The sequence below is a fragment of the Sciurus carolinensis genome, chromosome 18 (genome assembly GCF_902686445.1).
Source record: "Sciurus carolinensis chromosome 18, mSciCar1.2, whole genome shotgun sequence".
In the NCBI taxonomy this organism is placed as follows: domain Eukaryota; kingdom Metazoa; phylum Chordata; class Mammalia; order Rodentia; family Sciuridae; genus Sciurus; species Sciurus carolinensis.
Window position 1 is genome coordinate 39,428,438 of NC_062230.1, and position 16,330 is coordinate 39,444,767.

A 16,330-nucleotide genomic window follows, 5' to 3' on the forward strand; every position below is an offset into this window, starting at 1 on the left:
GCCGTCAACCTCTCCGCCGAAGGCCACGCACAGTGTTGGAGGGAGATCCGGGAGGAGAACCCAGGCTTTTCTCCCGCAGGCCAACCCCGCCGCCAGCCAGGGGCTCTCCCCTGCATCCTCCCGGGCGTTGCCGCCTCGGGGCGACTCAGGTGGCCCGTCCTGCCTCACTAACCAGCTGGGCTCGGGCGGGAGAAGACGTAACTACACAGCTCCAGCCAGCTGAGGCCCACCTTTGCTCTGGCTCTCCAGCCAGCGGAAGTGCGGCCCCTGCGCGAGGGATGCCGGGAAAGCCGGCGACTTCCGGCCGCAGGGGCTGACGGGTGGGGAACGCGATGCGGCCGGGGTGGCCCTGCTCGCAGCCGAGGGAGGCCCGGGTGTTCAGGACGCGGGTCGAAGTAGCGCGGACGGGTGCCGCACGACGCCCGAGGCCCCGCTCGGCGCGAGAACGCGCCTAAAACCCCGGGAGAGGCGTTGCATTGCCATCCCGGGTGCGGGAGAGGCCGGGCGGCTGGGTCCCGCGGTCTTGCCTTGGCCAAGGACTGTGAGCCGGCGCGTCGGCCGCTCCCCGGCGGCCCCATCCTCGTCCTCCTGCTGCTCCCCATCTGGACAGGGAGGTGCGCGCCATCGGGAAACGGCTCCAGTGGCAGCGGTGTGCTGGATCCGGCGCACGGAGGCGATGGAGCTGATGGTGCATTTCTCGGGCATCTTGCAAGATGCATGTTACAGACATTATTTGCAGGGACTGGGCATGTGGTGGAGCGCGTGCCTAGCACGCACGAGGCCCTGGGTTCATTCCCAGTGCTACAAAAAGTTAAAAAAAAAAACAAAAAAACTCATAGGTTGTCATTAAAAACTGAATTAGATAAACCTACGATTTAATAAGTTGCATTAAAAATATTCAAAAGTTCGTCACTAATTGTTTTGCTACGTTTTATTACTAAGTTCTTGGAATTATTCATGTCTCTTGTATCTGTACGATGGGGATATCTTATAATGGTGCGGCTATGCCACATTTTCAACTCCAGTGACGTATTGGTGGTTTGAAATCAACCATGATGAGAAATTCACATCATGGAAGTTGGCAAACTCCAGAAATCAGGGCTTTCTTCTTTCTTCCTTCCTCCCTCCCTCCCTCTCTCCTCCCTTCCCCTTCCCCTTCCCCTTCCCCTTCCCCTTCCCCTTCCCTTCCCCTTCCTTCTTCCTTCTTCCTTCTTCCTTCCTTCTTTCTTTTCTTTCCTTTCTTCTTTTCCAGGAAGTCAGCTGCTTAATATTCAGCTGCACACCACTGGAATCATAGAATAGTTCCTGGGGGAGAGAAGACAAGAGAACAAGGCCAGGGCCTGTGGCCAGAGGAAGAATCTAGACAATTTCCTTTTTGTGAAGGCCCAGTACAGGTCTGACACATGGTGCTCATGTTTAGGGAAGGGAGGAAATTACCTGCTAAACTGGGCTCCACCAGTTTCCTAAGAGCAGCTTGCTTAACTTTGATGCTGACTATGACACCTGAAGTTTTCTAATTGTCCTAATAGTCCTCATTGCACACATACAAGGCCTCAAGGGCTACTAACTGAAGTCGCAAAGGTGAAAGTTCGTCAGCTAGGGAAGCACTTTGAGTGGGGTGATGTAATCCAAACTTGCTTTGGGATGAGAACCAGGCATCTGTCTGTAGGTTGTTTTGTGGAGACCCATATTTGCACCAGCGCATATGTGTGTGGGACCTACATAGGTGGGAAAGGGGCTGCAGAGGTGAGTGTGAGCCACAACGCATGGTCTGGGGCACAAGATGGCAAATAGATAGTTAGTATGAGTGTGATAAATGCATTGGTTAAAAGAGGGAGGTCAAAGGGCTGGAGTGGCTCATTCTACTTGGAGGAGGCAAGGAAGGTGCCATTTGGCCCTATCACGGGAGGAAAGCAGACAAAAGAAGAACGACCAGGCTGGGGATGCAGCAGTGGTAGAGAACCTGCTTAGCACGTGCAAGGTCCTAGGTTCCATCCCTAGCACAGGGGCTGGCAAGCACAGGTGTGGTGGCACATTCCTGCAGTCCTACCAGCTCCGGAGGCTGAGACGAGGTTCAAGGCCAGCTTGGGCAACTTACTGAGGCCTGTCTCAAAATAAAACTTTCAAAAAGGGCTGGGGGTGTAGCTACGTGGTACAGTGCCCCTGAGTCAATCCCTAGTGCAGGAAAAAACAAAGACAACATGACAGATGAAGACCCCAGGCTAAGATTTCCAGGCCTAGGTTTGTGGAGTCCCTGGAACAGAAAAAGTCATCCAGAGGCAGATGGGAGACAGAGCTGGAAAGGGCTGGCATTTCTCATGACTGAGGCTAAGCAAGAATGGCCAGCTGTAGAGCAGAGTCCCTGACAAGGGAGGGATCTGTTATTCTCCAGGCTTGACCTCCCTGTCTCCAGGACACCCAGGCTTTAGTTGTATCTCCCACCTTCCTCCCTATCTGACCAGGAAGGAATACTGAGTCTGAGGCAACTGGCTCTACACCTGGCCCATGATGGTCTGTTCAAACACAGTTCTCTGTCTCTCTGTGTCTTTCTTGCCCACACCCACACACATGAACACATGCAACACCTTCCAGGGAAATTTTGCCCAACTTCAGCATGTAGCTGGATTCATGTCTGATTCAACTCTCTGAGGTTTTTGTTTTTGACTATATGCCAGGCATGGTGGCGCACCTATAGTTTCAGTGTTAGAAATACCAAGGTGCCCAAAAATTCCTGAAAGGCAGAAGGGCGTGCCACAGAACCTGCTAGCAAGCACGCCTGGGCACCAGTCCCCTGGTTTATGTACCTAACAGCACTGCAGACGCAGGGGTACAATCTCCTTGATTGGCTAAACTTAAAATTAGGGCCAGCAAAGTTAAAATGGCTACAATTGGATCCAATCAAGACTGAATTCTGGGGCTGGGGAGATAGCTCAGTCGGTAGAGTGCTCGCCTTGTAAGCCCAAGGCCCTGGGTTCGATCCCCAGCACCAAAAAAAAAAAAAAAAAAAAAAAAAAAAGACTGAATTCTATATTCTGAAAATGGACCACTAGAGTTTCTATTTCTCACACCAGCTACTCAGGAGGCTAAAGCAGGGGCATCTCCTCAGCCAAGGAGTTCAAGGCCAGACTAAGCAATACAGTGAGAATTTGCCTTCAAAAACAAAAAAACAAAAACGATAAGCTAGGCCAAACCAAAAAACAAAACTGCCTCTGAAAAGTTTTTAATTTTGGATACATTAAAATGTTTCAATCTATGTTTGTAGTTTCTGTTCCAGAATTATAAACATGTCTTTTCAATATTCCTATAGTTTTGGATTTTAAACATAATTTTTGAATGATAAGATAAACTATTTTCCAATTTTATTTGCTAATTTTTTCAGTGATGTTTATTGAATCAGCAGTCTTTTGATTTTCCAATATTTGAAATGACATTAACGTAAAATACATTCATATATTTCTGTTAGTTTCAGTGGGGAAGCAGAACTCCCAGGAGCGGTGTGGAGTCAGGTGTTAGTGTAGGTCGCCTACCTTGATGCCACATGTGACCTGCAGGAGGAGCTGGTGCCCTTGCCTCCAGCCTGCACGGGCCTGGCCAGGTTCTCCAGCAGTGAAGAAGACCTGGTGGGAACTGAAGAGGAGACCCCATCTGGAAAACAGTAAAGAAAGAAAAGAAAGGGTGGAAAAAGCTATTCCAGGCCAGTAGTTGTGGGAGCAGGTGGGCCAGTGACATTACGCTGTGAACACACAGAACTTGAGGTGACTGAGGGCCTCAGTTGCCATTGCATTTTCCTGTACTCTGTCCCCTTTGCCTTCCTCCTGATGTGGATGCCCTGTCTTGGTGCTCACATCTTCCTCTGCTTGGTTCTTGTTCTGATGGAGCACATCCTGCAGTGGCCTCATTAGGTTAAAGACGGTGCCGTGGGTGAGCGTGCTGACGGCACACTGCTCGAGTCTTGGAGGTAGCACTGTCCTCACGGTGTGGCGAGGGGTTCCTTCACCGCTCCTCTCTGTCCACTCTCTTTCCTGCTGCCTACATCTTTTGCTTCCTTGGCTTACTCCTCTGGAAGAACATCTTTCCTCCAGCAGCTTCCCCAGAGCAGTGTGTGTGGGTAAAACCCTGGAGAGCATTCATGATGCATGAAAGTGTCTTTCTTCTTACATGAGCTTGCCTGGGAGCAAGGTAGCACTGCATCTGATGGAACGAGCTCTTCCCTCCCTTCCACTACCAGACCCTTCCTGTGGCCATATGGGTCGACCATGGAGCCAGAAGCCAGGCGCTCGTTAACATTCTGCCCTGGGATTGTCTGCACTGAGTGGAGAAGAAAGAAGCTTTGGTTTCTTAGTTGGAATTTCTTGAGGAGGTGACTCCAGCCAGCAGTGCATCTTGGCTCAGGGTCTTCTCAGAGCGGAGCAGGTAGGCCAGGGAAAGAGCTTCAGCACCACTTAATCCTGCAGCTTTCCTTCAACTGCAACACCTGGGGGGGGGGCATCCAGGAAGCCCCAACTGTGGGCACCTGTTCAGTTCTACCAGGCTGGGTTGGCTTCCTGTCACCTGCTCTTGAAAGAAATTTCAATGACTACATGGTGGTATCTTGGGCACATCCTAAATTTTCTTTAGGATGTTGCTGTTATTACGTTTAAAAAATTTTCATAGTTATTACACTTCCTACAACTCTTTGTATCCCCTTTTTCTAATTCCCCACAGATCACAAGCATTATTCATATTTACCTGAAAATGTCATTTTATAAATTCAATTCAGAAGGTGTATTTGCTATTGCCCTAACAGTTTTTGTTTTAGTTGTTTTTCCAAATATAAATAAACTAGCCATGAATATCTTTGGTCAAAGTGTCTTTCCTGAACCTAGGACTGGGTGGACTTCCAGGGAAGAAGAAGTCGCACATCAAAGAGAATAACTCCTTCAACAGGGCACTGATTGACAGAGGGCCAGTTCCATGCCCACCTACTGACCCACTTCCCCCGGCCATGACTAATAGCGTTCCTCCAACCTCCAACTCTGTGCTAACACCTTGGGGACAACTGGCAGCTTCTTCTGTGACTCTGATTTGCATTTATTTAATTACTGAGGCTGGACATTTCTCAGCAAGTCTATTAGCCAAATTAGTTTCCTCTTGGTGACTCCCCTGTGTCCTTCCCCCATTTCACCTTTTGCATCCACTGTTTTTCTTTTCTTCTTCTCCTTCCCCCTGGCCACCCCGTGCTGGGGGTGGAACCTAGGGCTTATACATGGCAAGCAAGAGCTCTAAACCCTGAGCTACATCCCCAGCCCTTGTGTTCAGTGTTTCTCTGACTAATTTCTTGAGCACTTTAAACAGTAATGGTGCCAGTACTTGACCATATCTCCTGCAAATATTCCTATTGTTTGCCTTTTACTTTAATCAAAGTTGCCTGTGTTTTTTTAACTTACAACAGCACCTTTCTTTGTGATGTTTACTTGTGACTTCTTTTTTTAATAGATTCTTTTTAAAAATTTTTAGTTGTTGAAGCACATTTATCTTTATTTATTTATATGTGGCGCTGAGAATTGAACCCAGCGTCTCACCCATGCTAGGGGAGTGCTCTACCACTGAGCTACAGCCCCAGCCCTACTTGTGATTTCTTCTTCTTCTTCTTTTTTTTTTTTTTTTGCGGTACTGGGGATCGAACTCAGGGCCTTGTGCTTACCAGGCAAGCACTCTACCAGCTGAGCTATCTCCCCAGCCCTACTTGTGACTTCTAATGTTAGAAAGTTCTCCCCCTTCCAGACAGTTGATCTAAATCCAGTTCCAATTTTTAGAAATTTGAAATCCTTCTGGATCCTTCATTGTTTGTGGATGGTGTGCAGAAGACACCTAGCTTCTTGCTCACTGCATCCCCACCCAGCTGCCTGATCTCAGTCTAAGGTCTGGCAGGCCTCAGGCCCAGGGGTGAGGCAGCTGGGTGTGTATGGTGGGGGTGTGCTGGTTGTCTGATTGCAGATCCCTGCCTTTTTCCTCAGGAGTTCAACCTTTCCTGGCGTTTGGGGAACAGGCCAAATCACCCTGAACCACCTGAACCACCAGACCCCGTTTAAAATGGGCGCGGGTGGAGGAAGGCATCTGGAGGAAAGCAGATAGCCTGGAGGGGTCTGAAACTGCCTGAGATGGGCCACCTGATCCTTGCGTGCCTGGAGCAGTGTGGTCACCCGGAGGTTCTGAAACACTTTCCACTTGATAATTAGACCCTTTCCTCCAGTACATGACGCCTGCCTTCTCCTGCCCGCCGCAGGGCGAGGCGTTTGTTCACCTCGGTTCCCCGTACCTCCAAGCGTTGGGCACCGATGTGCTCCCAAGTTACTTGAATGAATGAACGAACGAACGACTCTGGTGTCTTCCCTCTTCCCACCTCCAACCACCAGAGGCAGCCCCGCGTCTGCACACACACCGGACTCCAGGGCCAGGGGATGGGAGGGCCGGAGGGCAGGCGGCCAGTTCCTGGGAACGACTTGGGTGGCAGGGGACCGGGAAGCAACGGGCAGCCGGGCGGTGGGCGGGAGCGGCGCGGGGCGGGAGAGCGCCGCGCCCAGCGGCCACCAGGGGGCGCCCGGCCCACCCGCACCACGGCACGCCCACCGTGCGCGGGGAAACGCGGGCAGGGCGGCCTGCAGGACCGGGTCTGCGCCCAGACCCCACGGCCGCCGAGGGCGTGCCCGCCCGGCCCCGGCTCCAGCTCTGACCTCAGCCCGGTGCCCCAGATAACTTCCTCCCCGACGGCTTCCGCTGCGGCCGAGCGTCCCGGAGCCGCCACCCGGCCCGCCACCCCGCCGCCTTCCCAGAACGACTTCCGCCCCGCCCGCCCGGTGCCGCCGCGGTCGGGGTGGGCGCGCCCGGCCCCACCGGGGATGCGCGCCGGCCGGCGGCGACTGGGTGCGGTCTTCTGGGAGGAGGTCGGGGGCGCGCTCAGCGGCCGGTGGCCCCCACCCCTCCCGCTGCGCTTCTTTGCTCCACAAGGACCCCTGACCTTGACCCTTCAGTACCATCCTCCTAGGAGAGCGTTAAGGCGACTCTGAAGCTGGGCACAGTAGGTGCCTGGTGACTATTAAACGAACGAATGAGTGGGCGAACCAAAGGTATTATGGGTGGGCTGCGCCAGCACGGGTAGGGCCTGTGATCAGTGGGGCGGGGGCGTCAGGGCCTGCTGCGGGGGTGGCCAGTCAGTTCACCTGGGGGACTGCAGGCCACAAGCTCCCAGCTCACACAGAGAGACAGACACACCTGGCACCCAGCACCCTGGGGTGTGTGGGGTGAGGGGTCTAGCCTGCGGGGTTCAGGGGGTTCAGGACCAGGTCACTGAGGAGCTGGGGCTCTGGGGCGCCTCCTTCCTGATGGAGAGCAGCTGGATTGGCAGGACTGACAGGTTGGGTGGCATAACAGGAACAACACTCACCTACAGCATAAAACCCCACTTCATGGAGCCCTGCACCTTGCTAGTGCGAGGAGCTCCTGCCATCTCTGACCCCTGCTCACCTGGACTAGGCCTGAGAACATGAGGTGGCCCCTGACCCCTGCACTGCTGCTGCTGCTGCTGCTACTGCAGCTTGGTGAGTCCTGGGCCAGAGGACAGTGGACCTGTCTGCGGCCCCCCTGGAAGAGCACTCTGCCCTGACTGGAGCTCCAACTGAGTCCCTCACTCCCAAGGCCTGCCTGGAGCTGCAGGATGGGCCTCCCGTTCCTGCCCCAATAGTGGCGTCCCCAGGGCAGGTAGGAAGGTTCCAGATGTTCCACCTGGGAGGACTGAAGTGGGAAGGCAAGATGGGGGCTGTGGGTGCAGGTCTCAGAGGACCCAAAGCTGCAGTCTGACAAGGGCATCTCTCCATCTTCCTGAGGCACTCCCAGTGTGCCACGCACCGGGCCTGGGGCTGCCCTGCTCCTCTCACAGCTGACTTCCCACTTCCCCAGAGAAAGACCTCATGTATGCAGGACTTTAAGTCAGGTCAGCTGGGATCCAAATCCCTGGCCCACTGTCAAGCAGCCTGGGGACAGGAACTGAGCTGGGGTTGCCACCGGAGCCTGGAGCCCACAGACACTGGTCGAGAGCTCAGCGGAGCCGGGGGATGAGACATAGAAGCTGCAGAGGGTCCCACCCTCCTGCCCACAGAGGAGCAGGCAGTACATTGCCAGTCCTAGGCCGGGGTCAGCAGGTTCCAGCCAGGGGCCAGCCCCACCTGCCAGGCCTCTCCCTGCAGGGCGGGCCATTCTCTGCCAGGGAAACTCTCCCACATTCCTGGGCCAGCCGGGCCAGCCCAGCAGCCATCGTACTTCCCTATCCTCAGATCACCTCCCAGGGCTGGGCCAGGTCACCCAGACCATAGCCCAGCCAGGGCTTCAGGATTCCTGTCCTCAGGGTAGGAGGGCGCCAAGGGGCACCTCTGCTGGGATGTGCTAACCTCCCTCAGCCTCACTGGCTGACTCCCACTCCTGGCCTCAGGGGGCAGCAGGGTAACAGCATTCTTTGAGAGAGTCCATTTCCACAGAGGTGTGATGCTGTGGTTGCCCCAGACGGTTGGGCAATCGAGGTCACTGCCAAAGTGGAAACAGCGGCCTGCAGTTTGGGGGCTGGGCCTGGAGGGTCCCTCCTAGTAGCTTAGGCCTCATCTGGTCCCACCAGTTACAGGAGCATCAGGAGCCCTGGGCCTGACCTCTGGCCATACTGCTGGTCCCTGACAGGACTCCTGCCCTGAAGAGCCCAGCTCTCTGGGTCAGCATCCCCCACCCCCATTTTCTCCCTCCACACATTCATTCCCTGAGCTCAGGCCCCCAGCCGTGACTCTGCCTCCGAGCTCCTGGGTCTATGTGTGAGATGAGATGAGGTGGGACCAGCAAGGTTTCCAAGACTGACAGTGCAAGGAAGGAGGGCTTCCCAGAGGAGGCAGTGCTGGGGCCTCCGTCCGAAGTGGGACCTAAATGAGCAGCAGAGCTGCAGCAGGGAGGGTGGGTCTGGGTAAGGAGGGCCTGTTGTGGGGAGACACAGGCAGGGAGAACTGGGAGGCGGAAGGCTCCTACAAGTTCCTGGAGGGAGAGAAAAGGTCTTCAGTGTGTTGGTGCCAGTGTAGACAGAGGGTGGTCAGCTGGAGCAGCATCTGCAAAATGAATCCTCAGGCCTCGGGAAGGGCAAGGGGTCAGGTGCTGGAAACCTAGCCAAGCTACAGTACACACACGACTCCCGGGCTATTCACGTTTTACTTGTGAACATAAGTTACAGAGAGGATAGTCCAGGGAACCCTTCCTGTGTCCTGCCGCCTACCTGGGCTGAAGCCACACTTGTCCCCCACTTCTGCTTGGTACCCCCACTTTGAGAAGTAGACAGTCCGGCCCTGAACTTTTCTGCCACCCTGTCCACAACTGCCCCTCCCTTCACCATCTGAGCCTGCCCTGGGGACCTTGCCCTGCTGTGGGCACTGAGGACTGTGCGGACTGGGACCCTGACAGGAAAAACGAGTGTCCTCTAGCATCCTCAGGGTCCTTGGTTCAGGCAAGACCACTTCTTGTTCCCTTGGCCCCCACTGCCCTGGGTTGATTAAGGTTGACAAGAGCGGCCCAGACCTGCGGATTCTTAAAGTAGTTGTGGTTTAGTGGACATGTGGAGGCCCCACGGGGAGAGCTGGCTGTCCTGGATCCCCTCCAGCTCTGACAGGCCTGCCCCAAGGGACAGACAACTGGGAGGGTGGGGCTGAGATGCCTCTCTCCAGGGGGCCAGGACCAGGACTGGGGTGAAGACAGCAACTGGTGTGGGGGTAAAGGGCCTTGGGAAGTGGGCCCCCAGAATGGCACTATCTTCACTTTTCCACCAGTGCCCCTTAGCAGGGGTTCTTGGCCTGGGATCAGGCTCAGTCCTTGGGAACCTGGAGTTCCAGGAGGGTGCCCCATATGGCTGTGGGGCTGGTGCTCTACTCCAAGAACAGAGAGTGGGAAGCAGACCTGGGCAAGACTTGGAGGTCAGACTTGAGATAGCCCCAGGCTGCCCATGTGCAGAGGTGGCTCCCAGGCCCATCCCCAGCTCTGTGCAGCTCTGAGGGAAAGGCAGACCCCCCAGCACCAAGGCTGGATGGAGGCCTCCCCCAACCCCCAGTGCTTCCAGATCAGGACAGGGGTGGGTGGTGGAGGGCGAGAGCCCTGAAGTGACAAGAAAGGAGTCATCCTACCCCAAGCAGGGGAAGTGGAGCCACGGGGTCCCCACACTGACCTCTCCTGGCTGGCTTGCCACGTGAGCAGTGGTTTGCTGCCCTTGCAGTTGAGCTCTTCCCTCAGGCCAGAGCTGGGGTGGCTGCAGGTTCCTGCTCTCTCCTGCCAGGCCTCTGTGGTGGTCCCCAGGGAAAGCGGGTGCAGAGGGGTGAAGGGAGGAACAGACCTTGGCACAGGCAAAGCTGGCTGACAATTCCTTGTGTTCACTTTCAGGGGCTCCGGGGGCCAAGGCTCCAAGAGGTAAGTAGGTGTGACTGAGCACCCCCTCAACCCCCCACCCCATCCCATGACAGGAGACCCAGAAGGAAGCTGGGTGAGGCAGTGCACACCTGCAATCCCAGCAACTCAGGAGGCTGAGGCAGGAGGATCCCAGGTCCAAAGCCAGCCTCGGCAACTTAGTGAGGTCCTATCTCAAAATAAATGAAAAAGTAAAAGGGCTGGAGATGTAACTCTGCGGTAGAGTGTCCCTGGGTTCAATCCTCCATAATGCATCAATCAACCAATCAATACCCAGAAGGAATGAATGCACAGGGCACCTGAGTACCCCAAAGCCAGGAAAGGCTGTGGCTTATCAGAACTGGAACGCACAAAGGACTGAAGGAAGAAATGTCCACTACACACCCAGCAAGGCAGGGCACAGTAGGAGCAGCAGGCGTGAAGCACTACATGGGGTCAGCAACAGGGCCAGCACAGACCTGAGGCTTGTCCTGCTGAGCCGAGCCTGTCCCTCAGGGCCAGCTACCTGTGGCCTGGCAGCCATCCTTCTGGGAGCCCCATCAGGCCCTGGACAGTCAACCCCCATGACACTAGGGCAGATCTTACGTCACCCTGTTACAGTGAGGGCCTGAGACTCACAGAGGGTAGGGCTGGGGGCATCTGCCTGTATCAAAGTTCAATCAAGGCCAGGGCTTCTTCTGCCTTCCCAAGGTCCCCGAGCATGTCAGGGGCCAGGAAGGCCAGGAATTGAGCAGAGTAGAAGCTGATGTGTGGTACTGGGGCTGAAGTCAGAGTAGAACCAGCCCCCAGCGAGCACCCTCTGTTCCCCCAGCCTGTGGGCGCCCAAGGATGCTGAATCGGATGGTGGGCGGGCAGGACGCCATGGAGGGCGAGTGGCCCTGGCAGGTCAGTATCCAACGCAACGGGAGCCACTTCTGTGGAGGCAGCCTCATCACGGAGCAGTGGGTCCTCACCGCAGCACACTGCTTCTCCAAGTGAGTGGGCCCCTGCCTGCCTTGCACCCCCAAACTAGAGCAAGCTGGTTCAGCACCAGGGACAGTGCCTGACCCTGCAGGCCAGCACTGCCTTGCTGCCTGTCTAGCAACCCCCTCCCAGCCAGCAGTTTCCTTTAGGTCCAACCAGACCTAACTCCCAGCTGCAACTGTGGACCCCAGCCCTTGCTTGCATCAGCTGGCTTGCCACCAAGGCCTTGCGCACCTGCAGTCCTATCCCATCTCAATCCACCTCTCTGGTATTAGACAAGCCGGAGGACTGAAGAATGTGCCGTCTCTTCCTCACCCATCCATGGCCACCTACACAGTCCCGGGCAGGAGGCCAGATCCTCACCTCCATCCAGTCCCAGACCCGGGGACCTCCTAAGCCTCACCACCCACCTCACTGCAGCCCTGTGGTTCTTTTAAAAAGCCCACATCTCACACTCAGAAACTCATCTTGAGACTGCAGGCAGCCTGCCCAAGTCTCACCGGCAGGGCTGGCCTCGCTGCATCCCGGGGATGGTCCTTTCCTCAACTCTCACAGCAGGCCTTCCAGTCCCCACCTTACAGATGAGGAAACTGTTAGAGAAACGGCTAGGTCACCTAGTACTAGAGACAGCTGGGAACTGAGGGTGGGAGGTCTCACTTGAACTTCTGCACCCCTAACCTTGCTGGGTGTCCCTCTAGAGATGACGCTTTTGGAGACAATGTACAGAAATGTCAGGCACTGAGGAGAGCCAGAGGCACACTCCCCCCGACACAAGTTCCCTGCGGCCTGGCAGGGAGGCCCACACCAGCTCTCTGCTCTTTCCCACCAGCACCTCAGAAACATCCCTATATCGAGTCCTGCTGGGGGCGCGGCAGCTGCTGCAGCCAGGGCCACATGCCGTGTACGCCCATGTGAGGCGGGTGGAGAGCAACCCCCTGTACCAGGGCATGGCCTCCAGTGCTGACGTGGCCCTGGTGGAGCTCGAAGCACCAGTGGCCTTCACCAACTACATACTCCCTGTGTGCGTGCCCGACCCCACAGTCATCTTTGAGAAGGACATGAACTGCTGGGTCACTGGCTGGGGCAGTCCCAATGAGCAAGGTAAGGGGATAAAGGGGGACATGCCTGGAGAAGGCCCACAGTCAACAATATTTTTGTTGACATCAGTACCTATAATGTGTGCTAAAACAAGTGGGGTGGGGCCGGGAATGGAGCAGCTACTCCAGGAGCCATGGAGATGGAGCCCAGTCTGGTTCTGGGAAGGGGAGAAGAATGCCATCCTGTGACAGGAGAGAAGGTCTAACACAGGAGACCTGGGGAGGGACAGACAGCTCTGGTTCCCAAGGGCCCAGGACCATGGGGTTCTGGCTGGACTGCCCAAGGAGCACAGATTGCCCTGACCCTCCCCAGACCACCTGCCCAACCCAAGGATCCTGCAGAAGCTTGCAGTGCCCATTATTGACACACCCAAGTGCAACCTGCTCTACAGCAAAGATGCTGAGTCTGGCTTCCAGCCCAGAACCATCCAGGACGACATGCTCTGTGCAGGCTTTGCAGAGGGCAAGAAGGACGCCTGCAAGGTAGGGGCAGCATGGTGAGCCAATGACTCAGCCCTGACCTCTACACAGGCTAAGGTGGACTGTGCACCCATCAGGAAGGGTCCTAGGTTCTGGGGGGGCCCAGGAACTGCATTTGCAACACCCCTAACCCAGGGTGAAAAGGCAGTCAACTGGTACACCCTATTCAATCAAGGTGGGACCAGCAGATGGAGGCTAGGCAGGAGGCTCCCAGGGAGGCACCAGCAGTGAGTGCACACGTGCACCCTCAGAGGCTGGCCCTGGGCTAATGGGCTTATGCTTCCCTTGTAGGGTGACTCAGGGGGCCCCCTGGTATGCCTCATGGACCAGTCATGGGTGCAGGCTGGGGTCATCAGCTGGGGTGAGGGCTGTGCCCGCCGGAACCGCCCAGGTGTCTACATCCGGGTCACTTCCCACTACAACTGGATCCACCAGATCATCCCTGAACTGCAGTTCCAGTCAGGGAGGGCGGGTGGCCAGCAGCAAGACTCCCGAGGCCGGCAGCGCCTTAGTCAGAACTCAGCACGCTGCCTGGCCACCCACATGGTGCTGCTGCCTCTCCTGGTGCTGTCTACCCTCCTCTGAGCTCTTCCAGGCTGAAGCCAGGTGCAGCACTACCCAGGGTGTACATTTGTAAATAGCCCTCCATCCTCCCCTCCCTCAAAAGTCCATCACTTTTATTTATATTCACCTCCAATAAAAATAGTGCCGCCCAGGTTAGGACCTTCAGAGGGGCTGGGGCTGGGGAGCCGAATTTGGGGACGATTTGGAGGGTTTGATTCCTGGCGGGTGGGACCACGGGAGGCACGCTGGGCTAGAATGTTCTGTCCTGTGATGCTGTCTCAGACCTCCTCATAGGGGGCTACTCTGCTGTCACCCTGTGCCTATTTCCCCACCTGAGCATCTGCCAAGAGCTGCCCTGTGCTGGGAACATGGACAGTGACTGACACAGGTAGACAGTTGGTCACAAGCCAGCAGGAACCCTGCCCAGGGTGGGATGGGGACTGAGGAGGAGGCAGGGGCACAATAGGGAACTGCAGCCTCCTTCCCCAGACACACTTCTCCGCTCCACCCCAGGCTTCTCCAAAGCAGTGTTAGCTGTTGCCCTGGGGAGTGTCCAGGCCTTGTGCATTCCAGCCCCACCCCCATCTTCAGCTGCTCCCGGTGGCCCCAGCTTCCTCAAGGACATGCACCCTGTGTCCTCCTCCCTTTTCTACACTTAGGAGCCTGAAGCAACCTGTTGAGGGAAAGGAGAGGGGCTGGACACACTCATGTGTGTGTACTGATGGCCACACAGTGCTGAGCTGCAGGCACTGCTGTCAGTGGAAGCAGCCACAGCACAGCAGGAACACCACCAGGAGTCCCCTGGGCCGGCCCGCCACAAGGTGGCCTCTGTGGATAGGCATCTGCTGAGCTCCTCTTCCACACCAGGGTGGGCATCTGGTTCAGGGGGCGCTGCTCTTCTGTCTTATGAGGGGAGTAGCTGCACTTGTGCCCAGGTCGGGGAGCAGTTCCTGGGACAGTCCAGGGGCAAGCTCTGGGCATCCTGGCTGACAGGTGCTAGCTTGGGGCCCATCTCCAGGTGAACCCACAACCATTGTGGGTTATAAGGAGCCTGCTGTGGGGTGGGGTTGGGGGAGGCTAGAGGAGGTGAGGTGGCATGTCCCACCTATGCACATGGGGCCTGTCCCTGCTTCCCCAGGACAGGTGGCCAGGCTGGGCCAAGCCCAGGGAAGACACTGGAAGTCCACAGGCAGATATTATGGCACAAGAGACCCCGAAGCCCAGGGGTTGAAAAGGGAAACAGGTTTATTTCATGCAAGTCATAGCTCACCCTAAGCTCAGTGTGTAAGAAGGACGGAGGGAAAATACCACAGGTTGCTGCAGGCTCCTCGGCATACTGGGTGTGTGGGGGGCTCAGACAGAATTTTTCATATGGTTACCAGGCAGTCTCCAGTGATCTGCCAGGTGGGCGGCACCTGAGTAACAGCTGCAGGGAGCTGCTGGCATAGCCAGGCAGAGCGCCAGAGAGGAAGCCTTCACCCCCACTGCTCAGGGCAGGTGACGCTAGGGCATCTACTTCCATGAATGTAGCACCACCCACAAAGGCACACACACAGCACATGCTTGCAGGAACCACAAGCGGCTCGTGGAAGCCCAGGAGAAAAAGGGCTGGGCTGGCACCCTTCTGGCCCCATCAAGCCCTGGGTCCAAGAATATGTGTGGGAACTGAAGATATGAGGGCAAAGTGACCCTGCCCAATGCCACCATTCAACACTCAGGCACTTGAAGGTAGGACAGGTGGGGGTGTGGCAGAGAGAAGCCCCTAATGCCAGGGACACACCTGCTCCCAGCATCAACACTGTTTTCCTCAGGAAGCTTAGTCTATCTGCAGGGCCTTCACCCACTGAGTGACAGCACTGGGGGTCAGCCCTCCACCTCCTGGGCTGGGCTCAGGCACCAGCCAACCAGAGGTGTGGCTCCTGCCCCTATACAGTGCCCCAGTCAGCTCAGGCATGGCCTCTCCAGAAGGCCCAGCAGCTGAAGACCCACTTAGGGGACCTGCATGCCACAAGTCTCTGCCTCCTCCTTCTGTCCCCTACCTGCCCCCTGGGTTGGTGACTGTCACAATGCTCCCTGAGTGGGGCTCCATGGTGGGTAGGCTGTGCCTAATGCTATAATTTGGACCTGGAATGCTTCCCAAAGGTTCATGTGCTGAAGGCTTGGTCCCCAGTGTTCAGAGGTGGGGATTTGGGGAAGTGATTGGATCATGAGGGTGCCCATCAGTGGATTAATCCATTGATGGATTTGCAACTGAAAGGACTGCTGGGAGGTGGTGGAAACTGCAGGAGGTACGCTCCTTCCTAGCCACCATGAGGTCAGCAGCTCTGTTCCACCACACCCTCCCTGCCACATTCCACCTCACCACAGACCCAAGCTCCATGGAGACAAGGGACCACCGACCGGAACCTCTGAAACCGAGCCAAAATAAACCCATCCAGCTTTAAGTTGTTTTGTCAGGTATTTTGTCACAGTGCCAAGAAAGTTGACACACAAGGAGGGGTGGGGCTCCCTCCCTCCCTCCCTCCCTCCCTCCCTGCCCAGCTGACCCAGTGAACTGGAAAGCTGTCTCCTCTCTGCCTTCTGTTCAGAAGGAACACCTGTTATGCTGAAGCTCCTCCCAAGTCCCCTTGGCCATGCCCAGCTGAGGTGCCACAGGCACATCCAGGTCCTGGTTATCATCAGAAAGACCTTGAGCTACACCCAGACTCTTCTCCACGTGCTCCAGGCTGTACCCAGACACCCGAAAGCCCGAACTCTTGGCCCCATATGGG

The 16,330-nt window shown here is 56.1% G+C and overlaps 2 protein-coding genes across 4 annotated transcripts; one reads left to right on the top strand and one right to left on the bottom strand.

Annotated features, from left to right (window-relative positions):
- Positions 1 to 1,188: 1,188 nt before the first annotated feature.
- Positions 1,189 to 7,016, bottom strand: LOC124969968 (collagen alpha-2(IV) chain-like). The gene is made up of 4 exons (XM_047532962.1): positions 6,958 to 7,016; positions 6,299 to 6,899; positions 3,528 to 3,645; positions 1,189 to 1,305 (listed from the first exon to the last, which is right to left on the bottom strand). The coding sequence occupies exons 1-4, from the start codon at positions 7,014 to 7,016 to the stop codon at positions 1,292 to 1,294; spliced, it is 792 nt and encodes a 263-aa protein (XP_047388918.1). The 3' UTR covers positions 1,189 to 1,291.
- Positions 6,879 to 15,959, top strand: Prss27 (serine protease 27). 3 transcript variants are annotated; one of them, XM_047534347.1, is made up of 7 exons: positions 7,100 to 7,106; positions 7,513 to 7,577; positions 10,432 to 10,458; positions 11,267 to 11,429; positions 12,248 to 12,519; positions 12,829 to 12,998; positions 13,287 to 13,681. In XM_047534347.1, exons 2-7 carry the CDS (start codon positions 7,523 to 7,525, stop codon positions 13,578 to 13,580), a joined length of 981 nt encoding a protein of 326 aa, XP_047390303.1. In that variant the 5' UTR covers positions 7,100 to 7,106; positions 7,513 to 7,522; the 3' UTR covers positions 13,581 to 13,681. The 3 variants fall into 3 exon arrangements, with proteins under 3 accessions (XP_047390304.1, XP_047390303.1, XP_047390305.1); XM_047534348.1 differs by lacking the exon at positions 7,513 to 7,577 and having other exon boundaries at positions 6,879 to 7,106; XM_047534349.1 differs by lacking the exons at positions 7,100 to 7,106; positions 13,287 to 13,681 and adding an exon at positions 15,129 to 15,959 and having other exon boundaries at positions 7,472 to 7,577.
- Positions 15,960 to 16,330: the final 371 nt, after the last annotated feature.

Bases quoted from the DNA above. Each gene is read 5' to 3' on its own strand.
- LOC124969968 (XM_047532962.1), bottom strand. From the start codon at position 7,016: ATGGTACTGAAGGGTCAAGGTCAGGGGTCCTTGTGGAGCAAAGAAGCG. The intron at 6,900-6,957 runs GTGGGGGCCACC...GACCGCACCCAG, and splicing joins AAAGAAGCGCAGCGGGAGGG to TCGCCGCCGGCCGGCGCGCA. The intron at 3,646-6,298 runs GTACGGGGAACC...ACTGTTTTCCAG, and splicing joins TCGGTGCCCAACGCTTGGAG to ATGGGGTCTCCTCTTCAGTT.
- Prss27 (XM_047534347.1), top strand. From the start codon at position 7,523: ATGAGGTGGCCCCTGACCCCTGCACTGCTGCTGCTGCTGCTGCTACTG. The intron at 10,459-11,266 runs GTAAGTAGGTGT...CTGTTCCCCCAG, and splicing joins GGGGGCCAAGGCTCCAAGAG to CCTGTGGGCGCCCAAGGATG. The intron at 11,430-12,247 runs GTGAGTGGGCCC...CTTTCCCACCAG, and splicing joins GCAGCACACTGCTTCTCCAA to CACCTCAGAAACATCCCTAT.